The sequence below is a fragment of the Myxocyprinus asiaticus genome, chromosome 21 (genome assembly GCF_019703515.2).
Source record: "Myxocyprinus asiaticus isolate MX2 ecotype Aquarium Trade chromosome 21, UBuf_Myxa_2, whole genome shotgun sequence".
Lineage (NCBI taxonomy): Eukaryota > Metazoa > Chordata > Actinopteri > Cypriniformes > Catostomidae > Myxocyprinus > Myxocyprinus asiaticus.
In genome coordinates, this window is record NC_059364.1 from 25,138,145 (window position 1) to 25,152,567 (window position 14,423).

Here is a 14,423-nt window from a genome sequence, read left to right on the forward strand (position 1 = left end):
ATGGATCTCTACAAATATTATTGCCTTTGTTATTTCTATTTGAAACCTCTTTTTTATGATTCTGCATCACCTTATTTCACATTACTTAATTTACTTTGGTTGCCCAACGGGAATGCAGAGCTTTTTATTTTATTCAGTGATAGTATTTACTGGTGACAAATCCCTGTCCGAGACATTGATCCACTAATAAAAAAACGGTTTAATCTTTTGTTCTCATAAACAATTTAAAAGTATCGTCTTCAATACACTTCAAAGTCAAATACACTGACAGTAAGGCTTTTGAACCATTCATTTAACCATTGCAACAAATCTAATAGACAATGTAATGGTTGAACTATTAGCAGACATAAATGACCAACCCAGGGTGAATGATAATGGTTTTTCCCAGATGTTTCTTAAGGAGCTCCGAAGTCACTAAACGCCAATGTTTAACCTCCACACAGTGAAGGACATTCTGTCTTTCTTTCTAATTAGAATAGAACTGAGTCTGATGTGTGCTGGATCATTCCTCTCATCTGCTCTCTGAACTTCAAATAATGGGTGAAAATACACTCTCAGGTCATCTGGAGAGTTGGTCGACAGATGTCAGCACAGTGTGTTCCTGCATTTTTCAAGGGATGCCATAATGAAGTTAGAACTCAGAGTGACGCTAAATTAATCAGGAGGGTAAATAAAAAATAAAAATAAAAATAAAAAAACAATTCTTTAGGTTATTAGCATTTGAGTATGTTTTAAAAATAACAGAGATTGAAAACACACTTGTTAACATCTATAACACCAGAATTTCAAAAAAAATTTTTTTATATATATATATATATGTATTGTTTATTATCGTTGGTATCATAAGCAACGATATGTCTTTTATGAAAAAAATTCCACATGTTTCTTGCACATGTGTTGAATGATATGATGATTCAGTAAATAGATTTAGTGGGAAGAATAATGAGATGCTGAGTTTGTAATGTTTCAGTAATAAGAAAATTAAAAGAATCTGAGAATTTGAGAAAAGATTGATTTATTCATTCATTCCATACAGCATGTGATACATGTCTGCACAGATTACTTAAAAAGACTGGCCACACGTACAATGTATTTCATGCAGCTAATGACAACTCACTGATAGTGGAATAGAGACAGAAATACAAAAATACCGAAATTCATTCTCGTGCTTTTTAGCTAATTTATTTTTTCCTTTAAAATTTAAATAGCTCTTCCAATCATAGCAATATTCCTTAATTGAACTTTTGCCGGAGGCCTCATATAATGCACAAATAAGGAAATGAGAGTACGATCATCATGCACTAAAAGATGACACTTCCCTTTGATCTGTCTCAGATGAGGATATAGAAGAGCAAAGGAACATTGAGAAAGGATCTTTTAAATCACAAACATTTGTTTTACCTGTCTGAAACCCCTGGCCAATTTGAAAATGAAAACATCACACACTTAATTCAGTATCAATTTTGTACTTTTGCCAAAATGCACATTAACATCTGCATGTTTAATTTTTAGCAAACCCATGCAAATTATTCTGGGAGTGCTAGGACGAGCCCAAAGCCCCCTAACAGTGGTGTTTCATCAAGCCACCAAAAATGTTTACAGGAGAGAGCTATACTCACTGGCTCTTTCAGCAAGTCTATGGGCATCCCATTTTTAGAAGGTGTTGCTGAAACAGCAAGAAGAAAAGGCACCAAGGGGGTAAAAAAAAAATATCTCAAGATAAATGGATTATCTGGATTAAATTCATTATATTATTATATCTTAAATTATTTAAATAATTAATTATCTTTATTTGGGGGCTTTTCTCATCAAACATTGATGCGATTAATTAATAGGCATATCATGCAATTAATTCCATAATTAATGTACCCCCCCCCCCACACACACACACGCACTTACATACTTAACACATTCCAGGAGGGCTAAATTATGCTAAAGAATCATAATGTTGACTGGCAAATGTTTAGTGAGGTGTACATTGACTACAAACCATAAAAGAAGCAAAACACCCCTTAATATTTACAACATCTATCAATTTCAGCTGTGGAACATCATCAACATATTTATCAAAATATTAAGGTAGCTGCCATTAACCTATTAGCCTGCACATGATTACTCTGTGATAAGAGAGTTGTGGCTTGATAAGTTTTAAAATGGGAAGCTGTTAGGAACAGCTGATCCTATCAACATACCCATTTTAAATAGCTCACACTCTACATATTAATGTCCGCTCTTCGTAAAATTGCAGTAGTTGGTCTATCAATGTCTGTTACTATGTAATCCGCAGGTCATTTATATTCCAAGAGAACTAAATCAAGTTAAAAGGCTGCTTATGAAAATGGAACCATATCATTAAATATTCATTCTATCATGAGACACATTACTCTGCCCTAAATTATTTGGGTTTGTCAGGGAAAGGTTTGATCACACATTTGACCAACTGCATTGATTAGCACTAATTTAAAACTTCTCATATGACCTATTCAGGCTCTGATAGACATGTGTATTAAACCTCAAGCATAAACAGATTCACTTAAATATGCTGGAACTTGGAATACAGTTATTCAACAAAAAAAAAACAAAAAAAAACTGTACATTAAACTCAAAGTAATAGTAGCTAATATGTTGCAGTGAACAGTAAATGGTTTGTACTTAACAAATAAAGGTCTCCAAACAGTCAATTGTAAGTTTATTTTAATAGTCAAGGGTGATTTAATAGTCAAATATAACACAAATGTTCCATATACCCTTGAACTTAAAAAAAAGTTTAGTTTAAAAAAAATTAAGTTTATAGGTAGAATTTTCCCATCGGGCACAACAATCCTTGAGAGTTTTGTACTATGTAACTGTTATTTAAATCACATTTTAATCACTACACTTGGGGGAAAGCAGTAAATAATAAACGTAAAAGCATAATAAAAATACTTCTCTAATGTGTAAATTCAGCAGTATAGATTATTGCTGTCACTGTCTAACAAAAATCTCTGACCAGCAATGAATGGCTACTTGTTTATATCATATAAGAGCTGTTTAATGTTAATGTTTTGTTTTCATCTCAGTAATAAAAGCTGAAGTGTGTAATTTCTGCACAATTTAGCATCACCGAACAAAATTGCAAAAATAAAAACAAAACGATTTTGAATTTTTATAGCATGACAGAGACAGTGTTTACAGTTTCAGAGGAAATTAGTCAACTTATGCAGTTGTCTGTATACTAAGCTGGAATAGGAGAAAGTATTTTAAAACCAAAAAAGTAACACACTTCAGCTTTAAGACTTTTTGAGAGGAACTGTTTACGCAAAATCCTACCTCATGTTTATCATCACCATGTAATATCCATTTCTAAAATGTTGGTAAGCAAAAAATTTTTGCTGCCTTTTTATCCCCATGAGGCAAAGAAAGCTCTATTTTAGAAAAATGGACACTGTCCTTTTCTAAAGTAGTTTGCATCAAGTCACCTCTATAAAAGGAATTCAGCAATGGGCTTTACAAGATCAAACTGACAAACTGGAATTTGAAGAATCCACTCAAGAGGAACAGTTTATTTCAGTTTGGTGGTTGGCTGAAATGTACTATTTTACCTGGAGTTCGAAGGGTAGAGAAGAAGCACTTTAAACAGTTCTGGTATCATCACGACCAGGTAAAAATTGTGATGTGTGAAGAACAGACCCTGGTATTCCACGGAGTTCCTCACAAATTCGGAGGAACCCATAGGCCAACATATATTCCTACTAATTACAGTCTCCTTCAGCCAGTGGCGATTTCTCAGGGCCAGCAATGCCTTCTCTGCTGGCGTAACATGCCTAATAAATAAATATATTTTTCATTCTCATTGACCTTTTTACCTATGTATTTTCAATAGCTTTCCACTCCTAATTCATCTACAAATGAATAGCAAAAAACTAAAAGTTTATCCAATCAGAATTTATTCCTCAATGCTCACAAGCAAAGCGTGACAACTGTTTCACAAATCGCATGCCCGAAGCCATGCTCCTTAGCCGAAGCAGTGCATGAGTCTGAGCTCCACCCCGTCAGGCCTTCAGAATTTCCACAGAATCCCTCAACACTGCAGTGAATAGGCATCTAAAGTCAGATTGTCAGATTCATTAGCCAATCAGACTGATTTATTTGTTCTTGGTGGGTGTGGTCTTTAGGACATGTCCCAGTCCAGGCCTTCTAGCTGGCCTTGAGTGACACAATCACGCTTTAAGTGATGTACGTAATTTGAAAGCGAAGAGCACAAGATGCTGATGAGTCAGCTGTCATCACTGCTGTTATTGCCGTTAAGAGATCCTTTTGGATTTAAAAACCTGAGATGTTCTGCATGATCGTGCGATTGATTAATTAAACAGGAAAGGAGGGCTGATTTGCACTTCAAGCAAACTGATAAGTGCTTTTTGCATTGTTATAGCAACATCAGGAGTTTTCTAAGTGTAAATTAAGCTGCTTGAGCATTCAGTGTCGGATCAAGTTTTGAAAAGTAACCGTGTACCTTAACGAAACAAAATTTATTGCAAGAAACATTTAAAATCGCAAAAATTAGATAGCTTTTTCTTCGTATTAGACCTCCTTGGTTCTGGCTTTCATGCGTGGATGTGTTTTATAATGTCAGTTGTTATTATTAGTTGACTGCCACGTAATGTATGATAGGCATACAGTGTCTTATTCATTGTGAAACTTTATTTACTTAATGGCATGAATCGCACTGACTTAGACTTAATGCACGGGCCGCCTCTGCCTTCAGCCAAACATTTACTATCTCTCCTAATTATATTGGGGGGAGGGATTTTAACAGTACAACACACCCCATAAATGACAACTTTAGTGACCAAAAAATAAATAAATAAATAAATAAAAAATTAAATATCCTTTCGGATAAAATCATTTTATATCTGACCCTTGCCTGAATGTATGCTAGTGTGGTTTTATGTGTTCACTTGTTAACCTAATAGCTATAGCAAAAATATGATGATGAATTTTAGTTTGTAGACTAGAACTTACAAAAATAATTCTAATTGAAGAGGATTTTGAACTAAATGATTTTGAACAGTCTTTCTACCACTGCTAGAGAAAACACACATTTCTGTAATTGGACTATTGTCCTTAAAATCTAATAGTTATTGAGATATAGCCCTTGTGACAACTTCCTCATGTGTTAAATAGCCCTGGTTTCCCCCATCTCCCAATATATATTCATGAACTTCTAAAAAAAATTTACTATTGAGGAGATACAGGTATACAGATTTTGTCTTAAAGACCAAATAAAACACAATTTTTCTGAACAAAAACAAACAAATAAAAAATCATTTGGTGAACAACAAAGGTAGATTTGTTGCGAGACAACACAAATGTTCTGTTTTAAAACAGCCAAAGTCGAGAATTTTATCAACAACTATTATCACATTTTGTGTGGCCCTGGAAAAAAAAGCTAAAAAGAAAAGACAACAGAAAATAACTCAATACATTATAATTAGTTCAGTATGATATGGGATTACAAATGTAATCTAACACCCTGTCTCACACTGAATTTTCATTTATATAGGGGCAGAAGCAAACCATATCATCTAGGAGATGGGGATCAGTGACAGTAATGCACAGTGGCCACAAATATTATATTCTTTAAGCAACAAGATACTTTAAAGTAGCAAACATTTAAAATATACTTGAAATATTCAATGCTCTACAGAATGCCAGCAGCTATATCAGACATAAATGATCCTCTAGTTATTGCTAGGATCACTGCTTTATTCACATTATAAAAATCATATTCCTAAAATTAGTAAAGTTTCTTTGTAAAAGTTCTTTCTTGTGTGAATATGTTGTACTGGAAATGTGCATTTAAGGAGAGGTCTAGACATTAGAGTTACACAGCAGGCACGGGCCATTAGCTAGTACTTAGTCATCAGTTGTTTCCAGGTCGCCTGGTGTTTAGGATAAGTTACGCTTTTATTGATTGCCATTGTAATATTAATCAATTCCCTCTTAAAGGGGTCATGTCATGAGGAATACAATTTTCCTTGACATTTTGACATATAAGAGGTCTTTAAAACATACTGTAAGTTTCAGAACTCAAAACTTTATCTCTAGTCCAAAAAGAGCATTTATTGTTTTCACTCTGCAAAAACAACTTATTTAGATATCAGCCCCATAGTGACATAAGAAAGTGTTCATTTGAATATCCCCACCTCCACAACATAAGTAATCGTAGTTTTGAACTGATAGAGTGGTTGAGGTACTTTAACTCTGAAGGTGGTCCTGTACTATTGTTAGTGTAGTTTGCTATTAACCAATGAAAAGATTAAGATATCAAGTAAAGTTCCCAGACTTTATTGTGTTCCTGCCTGTGGAAAAAATGCATCTCTGCATAGCCTTCTGAAAGATCCCAACATTAGGCACATTTACATTTCTCTGAGGATTCTATTGAGAACCATTATGATTTAGGCTTTGCAAAGAAACTTATATTTAAAGATGGAGCAGTGCCAACTACACCAATCAGCCACAACATTAAAACTACCTGCCTAATATTGTGTAGGTCCCCCTTGTGCCGCCAAAACAGCACCAACCCGCATCTCAGAATAGTATTCTGAGATGCTATTCTTCTCACCACAATTGCACAAAGCGGTTATCTCAGTTACCGTAGACTTTGTCACCGAACCAGTCTGGCTATTCTCTGTTGACCTCTCTCATCAGCAAGGCGTTACCATCCGCAGAACTGACACTCACTGGATGTTTTTTGTTTTTGAGTAAACTCCCAGGAGTTGCGTGAAAATCCCAGGAGATCAGCAGTCACAGAAATACTCAAACCAGCCCGTCTGGCACCAACAATCATCCATGCGATTATCTAATCAGCCAATCGTGTGGCAGCAAAGCAGTCATGCCGATACGGGTCAGGAGCTTCAGTTAATGTTCACATCAACCTTTAGAATGGGGAAAAAAATGTGATCTCAGTGATTTGGACAGTGGCATGATTGTTGGCACCAGATGGGCTGGTTTGAGTATTTCTGTAACTGATGATCTCCTGGGATTTTCACGCACAACAGTCACAACAAAATGCTTGGCGGCATGAGGGGGACCTACACAATATTAGGCAGGTGGTTTTAATGTTGTGGCTGATCAGTGTATATCAACATGACAGTAATGCTGGTGAGTAACAAATTTAATACTAACATTTCATCTGTCTGTGTTTGTTTGATATGCAAGGAATTGTACAGTCAGCCCTTTTGTCGCAAAATAAACCACGATCAGGACTCCAGCGCAGAGTATGCATATTACATGGTTACTTACCAAAGAAATACATAATTGCTCATGAAATATTGATGTGTAATTAAATAATTGTATTATGGAAGAATGCGTAGCGCAGAGTGCAACAAAAGACAATGGTGTAGTATACGCTAGTGGCTGCAGTCTCATCTGTCTCATATTTGCCAGGACGTCCCATATTTTGGCTAAAAAGAATCAAACATTAAATACATTGTCCATTATCCTGTATTTAAGCAGCGAAACAATCTAGGGCAATCCCCACCCCCAGTCGACCAGCGAAATCGGGCGAACATTCTGTATTTTCCATTACAAGGGATGTGTATTAAAGCAGACACTCAACAGAGGCAAACAGTGCAAATCAATCCCAGAACAACAGCAAAGGACCTTGTGAAGATGCTGGAGGAAACAGGTAGACAAATATCTATATTCACAGTAAAACGAGTCCTATATCAACATAACCTGAAAGGCTGCTCAGCAAGGAAGAAGCCAATGCCTCAATATTGCCATAAAAAAGCCAGACAAGAGTTTGCAACTGCACATGGGGACAAAGATCTTACTTTTTGGAGAAATTTCCTCTGGTCTGATGAAACAAAAATGGAACTTTTTGGCCATAATGACCATCGTTATGTTTGGAGGAAAAAGGGTGAGGCTTGCAAGCCGAAGAACACCATCCCAACCATGAAGCATGGGGGTGGCAGCATCATGTTGTGAGGGTGCTTTGCTGCAGGAGGGACTGGTGCACTTCACAAAATAGATGGCATCATGAGGAAGGAAAAATGATGTGGATATATTGAATCAGCATCTCAAGACATCAGCCAGGAAGTTAAAGCTCGGTTGCAAATAGGTCTTCCAAATGGACAATGACCCCAAGCATACCTCCAAAGTTGTGGCAAAATGGCTTAAGGACAACAAAGTCAAGTTATTGGAGTGGCCATCACAAAGCCCTGACCTCAATCCCATAGAAAATTTGTGGGCAGAATTGAAAAAGCATGTGCGAGCAAGGAGGCCAACAAACCTGACTCCAACTTATTGTGAGAAGCTTGTGGAAGGCTACCCAAAATGTTTGACCCAAGGTAAACAATTTAAAGGCAATGCTACCAAATACTAACAAATTGTACGTAAACTTCTTACCCACAGGGAATGTGATGAAAGAAATAAAAGCTGAAATAAATCATTCTCTCTACCAGTATTCTGACATTTCACATTCTTAAAATAAAGTAGTGATCCTAACTGACCTTAGACAGGGAATGTTTTCTACGATTAAATGTCAGGAATTGTGAAAAACTGATTTAAATGTATTTGGCTATGGTGTATGTAAACTTCTGACTTCAACTGTAGCATTATTGTATCATCAAATCTTCTATGCCTAATAATATAAGTATTCGGGAGCATATTCCGACTTTGTTCAGTTTTCAATTGTTATTTCAGTCGGAACAGCTGTAGTAGTTTGATTGCGTGCTTCCAACAAATTGGCACATATAGCTATTAATTACTGCCTAGACTGAGTGCTTTCAGGGGGTTTTGTAAATTGCTTGTTTTCATTCTTTTATTCTTGGAACAGTTACACAAGTTTTGGCAGGGAGTGTTTACAGTGGTCGTGTATATTTAAGTCTTTAAGGGAACAGCACAGAAAACCGAGCATTTCAGAATGAGGGCCAGAGACAGGGTGGAAAATGTTTATTTACTACTAAATTACTTTACTAACTTTATGAGTGAACCTCAAGGAAAATAATAGAGTTAAAAAAAATAAATAAAAAAAAATTAATAAAAATAAATTCTTGACATGATCCCTTTAAAAGGTGTGACAAATTTTGAACCAAAATAACTAGATGCTGTGAGAGGCTCTTAGCCTGAACTGTTTCCTAAAGCAAAGAAACTTTGAGTATTAAAGTATTTTACGTTATTTGCCTTCATCTAAAAGTACAGGAGGAACAAAAACATTTTTTAACATTTTGAATTCAAAATTTAAAAAAGGATCATGGGCTGGAGTTATTTCCTATCTACTGTATATTCAAGCCAGGATTACTGCTCACTGGCCCTAAAGGCACATGCAATGACATTACTATCCTATGACATTCTGAAATAAATAAAATATGTGCTTGGGTAATTAAACACTAGCAGGGTACCAGTAGCTCAGCATGAAATTTAACAAACCACAAGACTTTTTATTTTATTTTTTTTTAATCCTTGTCACTACTGCAATACTGTTCTAAATGTGTTACTAAGGTGAGCAATAATCAAATGTATTATTTTTATTTCTTTTTTTATTTCTGATTTATAGGTAAATATATCACTGGAAAATGATAACAGCTGAACAATAAATCATCACATATAAACCAATACATAAAAGACAAACTTAACTTTTTGTAAAGGAAATATTCCTCTGCACATTGCATGTCTTAGAACAGTGGTTCTCAACTGGTTTTCCTTTAGAACCCAGATTTTTATTATTATTATTATTATTATTATTGGGCATCAATTGGCAACCCAACACAGTACCAAAATGGTTTATCGTACAAAAGTACATTTTACTGTTGCATTTAGCATTGTTTTGTTTTTTTTGTTTTGTTTTTTTGTTTGTTTGTTTTTTGCTGTCCTCTATCAAAACAGACCTGTGACCTGTTTTTGGGTCATGACCCACAAGTTAAGAACCACTGTCTTATGAGAAGCTGTAACAATTAAGTATTTTAAGACAGTATGACGTAATTTGATTAAATGTAATCCACAGGAGAAGAGTCTGTTCCTCTACTTTGAACTGATTTTACTATACTGCCAGTGATTACCATTAATTCCAGTTAAATAAGCCTTTTTGTGTCGCATATTTGCAGACTTTCATAACCATGGCCAATTTAGTTCATTGAAAAGATAGCATACAAATGACTTACTATCCATTTTCTGAAGAGACATGTTATCTTGATCTGCTTTCAAGATTATGACTAATTATTGGGGGGAGGGGATGACTTCCCCATGTTTTAGCTGCAGCTGCACCTTTAGGTTCCAATTCTTCCCTTTTAAAACAAGTCAGCACAGAATTTAAATCAGCTACTAAGAAAACATTCATTTTCTGGCTCTCATATGGAATAGATTAAGGCCTAATCACAAACTGAATGGAATCTGATGAAAAAAAAACAACACTTTAGGCATTGTCATTAACATGGGTTTGTGCTTTGCACTCTAGGAAGGAATGTTTTTTGATTCTATGAAGTATGATGAAAATGAACATCTTCATTAAAATAAGGCATGAGATGACATGCACAAACAAAAATGCTGCAAGTTTTCAGAACACTGATTCACAAAAAGATATATCTAAAATTGATGAATCATGTTACTTATGGTTTAAAAATATGTTTTACCTTTATTTACAATTAACTGATGAACCAGTTAAAACCGTTCATTTAATTACATGCATGCTTATTCAAAAGTGCACACCCCACTTTGCTCCTGTGCACTTGAGATAATCTGAGTCAGTGTGCATACTTTGTAATAGCCGTAATTGCCTCTTAATTACTCTGCTTACTATCTGATGAGCTGTCAAGGACTGCTTTTATCTTATCCAAACTGTAATGAGTTCAGATCATATGCAGTGTTACCATGTTTGGTCAGTATCCTTATGACCTCATGCAGATTAAAAACACAGTCTGACTAGGATAAAGCAATGTAATTTTTTAGCCAACTGCCAGCACTGATAATTAAATCTATAGCCTACAGATACCCCAAACATCTGATAACAGCTTCTGCAGGGAAAAAATGATAAAAGCTTGAATCCATCATCGTTCAGACTGATCCAACATGTACAGCAACTAAAGATCTTGTTAAGAATGACAGATTGGCTAAATTTTGATTATTTGTTATTTTTGCAATGCGTCATCATGTATCAAACCTAAAGTAGAAAACTTTGTCACATTTATTTGCTAATTTGAGTAAATTTCAGTCGTAAATAAAATAAGCATATTTTACTTAACTTTTCAAAAAATTATTCTCCCCAGCATGCATCGGGCTTGAATAATTAATGGGCTTGCATGGTTTCACTGTTTGTAAGTTTACTTACACAGTTTTTATTGTTGGTTAAGTTGTTACATTTGTTCATTATAAAAATAAAATAAATAAATAAATAAATAAAAATCGGTTAATTGTTACCATCATTGTGTTTTGTGCACCAAGTGTTGAGGTCTGCGTGCACAGCTTCATACTGTGATTCCATTGCCAGTAATGTCATGTGGTGCATCATTTAAAGTGTTAATAATAAAAGTTTAAAATGTGGAATGTTCTAGTTAAAAAAAAACATTTTTTTTTTTTTTTTTTTTTACAAAATTTAACTAACTTTTACTAAGCTTATTTAAATACCACATACATCAGATTTGTAAGTAAAAGTTACTGAGATGTTTACGTTAAATTTACTCTCTCACTTAAATAACATTAAATTAAGTAGACTTTAATTGTCTACCATAAAAATTTACTTAGAAAAAACTGTACCAGATAACTTGCGAATAAAATCAGTTAAAACTTACTCGTCATTTTTTTTTTTTTTTTTTTTTTCAGCGTTGTTAAATAAAATGTAGGCTGCAAGGAATCACTACAGGCTATGGGCTTCACTACAGCAGCTTGCCTTATTGCTTGAGGTGCAGTGTTGGTTAACCAACTGAAGTCGGGGTAATTTAATTTTCGTGATAAAATATAAAGCTAAACATGCTTTTTTAAGACCAAAAGAAGCACGAAAACTATCGAAAATTGAATAGGCTACTAACCGCCTGATATATTTTCTGTTGTTTATGTAAAGTAAATAGGTAACGTAAAACAGCATTCCGTGTGATCTGAAGATTTTCTTTCAACCCACTAAGGAGGCGTTCACACCCAACGTGTTTTTTGCGTCTGTCCACGCTAATTTTCCATTGTCTTTCTGTGTAAACATACGCTACACGGACGTATTTGATCGTTGCGCCGCGTTTTTTAGACGCCGTGTCAAGTTCAAAAGAACTTAAACTAGTTAACAACACGTCTCGAGAGACACCTGCCCACCGTTTCATTCAGCTGTTTTGAACGCAATAACGCGTTCTAAACGTCCCCTTACTGTGTTGCTACACAGCTGGCTTGAGTCTGATAAACGAAGTTGAGCACAGAAACAATACATGAAAAATGAAAACCTTACACACATAATCATAAAGACCCAGCCTGCTTCTGAACAATGCCCTTATTTTACTTAAGAAATGTACACCCGAGGACCTTTAATGAATGATAAACACCTGATTAATTATTCCATGGATCAAGAGCGGGCGTTGGTGTGTGCAATGTGCATTTATCTATCGCAAAATTATTCATGAATATTTTATACACTATATCAGCACAAACAAGGTACAGCAGCGACGCCACACCAAACAGATACGAGCCAAAAATGATGGCACAAGAAATCGTAGTTTACCTTCAGCGAGAAGGCGCATCGCATGCACGAACGACGGGTCCAAGCTTTCCTTCTCAGCAAGGAGCTCTGGCAGGTACTTGTCCTGATCCATCACTGGATACCTCTCCTGAACACCGCGAGAGCAGGTGAGACGACCAAAGTCGTGAGTGATGGAATGAGTCTGTGGATGTTTCTTTTAAACAGACTGCGTAATTTTGGAGAGGGATCGCGCACGGCTAAAGCACACAGTGTGGAAGATCTCAATGCTTTGTACCTATATCCTGAAGCACGATATAAACGCAAATGTAAAACCTCCCACCTCAGTAATAGAATCAACGCTCTCACTCCGCCCATCTATAGTTGGATTGGTTATGTCAGAGAGCCAACTGCATGCAAATATTAGAAACTGACTATAGGATGACTATGAAAACAAGCCAAGGTACTCGTTCTTATTGCTGAGCTGTCAGCCCTGTCCATGGTTCTGAAAACATTTTCATCTGCAAATCTTTTCGTTTTGTAATCTCAGACAGAGTCTCATCCAATAGTTGCACTGTATTCTCTTTGCATATTTGGTTTGGGCAGAAATCTTTTGAATTGATGATGTATAGACAGGGTTGGGGAGTAACGGAATACATGTAACGGGATTACATATTTAAAATACAAAATATAAGTAATTGTATTCCACTACAGTTACAATTTAAATCATTGGTAATTAGAATACAGTTACATTCAAAAGTATTTTGATTACTGAAGAGATTACTTTGCATTTTATTGTCATTTGTTTCATTTAATATTTAGTCCTTTCAGATGGAAAACATTTATACATATAAATGATGCGATCCAAAGTGCATTTGAACAGCGGTGAAACACTTTCTTATGATGTGTTACATTCATACGAGCAGACAGAGAAGTAAGTTTGAAGTTTGTTGCAGAAGAAATAGAAATAAACCTTGTGTAAATTGTCAGCTTTATGCTAAGCTAAAATGCTATTTCTAGCCATTTTACATGCACACGTTACCAGGCACGATCATATTTTTATATCAAGAAAATTCACGTTGGATCATCATTTCTTTTTTCTAATAAGACCTTTGATATTAGGGAAAAATCATATTCTTGATAATAATTTTTGTATTTATTTCCTGTAAAAATATCAAAAAATCCTTAAAACATCAATTTGATTTATCTTGTTTTAGAAACAACACTGCATAAGATATTTAGGTTTTTCAGAGAATGTATTTTTAACATGTGTATTTTGTCTTACTGTACTGGCAGAGTTTTTATAGTCAAAACAAGTGAAAAAATCTACCAGTGCTGAAGAAGTAATCCAAAGTATTTAGATTACGTTACTGACCTTGAGTAATCTAACGGAATACGTTACAAATTAAATTTTACAGCATGTATTCTGTAATCTGTAGTGGAATACATTTCAAAAGTAACCTTCCCAACCCTGTGTATAGATACACTCAGAAAAAAAAAATACTTTACATACCTGTAATTGAATTTATTTCATTAAAATTAAGTCAGTTTCATTCAGCCAAAATAATTTAGTTGGATTAGGTCAAATCAGTGTACTATAGTTCATGGAAAAGATGTGTTTTTTGAAGACAGAGAGTGAGTCAGCTTCACAGATGGAGATGGGAAGGTCATTCCACCAACGTAGTATGATGAAGCCGAAAGTCCGGGAAAGAGTTTTGGTGCCTCTTTGTGTTGGTACAACAAGGCGACATTCCTTAGCCGACCGCAGGCTTCTGGTGGGAACATAGCTCTG

General features: G+C 35.2%; 1 protein-coding gene across 5 annotated transcripts in view; it reads right to left on the bottom strand.

Annotated features, from left to right (window-relative positions):
* LOC127411821 (KH domain-containing, RNA-binding, signal transduction-associated protein 2-like) overlaps positions 1–12,959 on the bottom strand; it is a 159,832-nt gene extending 146,873 nt beyond the window's left edge. For all 5 annotated transcript variants that reach the window (XR_007892348.1, XR_007892346.1, XR_007892347.1 and 2 more), the window contains exon 1: positions 12,677–12,959. Coding sequence is in view for 2 of the 5 variants with exons in the window: in XM_051647631.1 (XP_051503591.1) it covers positions 12,677–12,767 (91 nt within the window). In the remaining 3 variants the exon portion in view is untranslated. The remainder of the gene's footprint in view (positions 1–12,676) is intronic.
* Between the last annotated feature and the right edge of the window lie 1,464 nt (positions 12,960–14,423).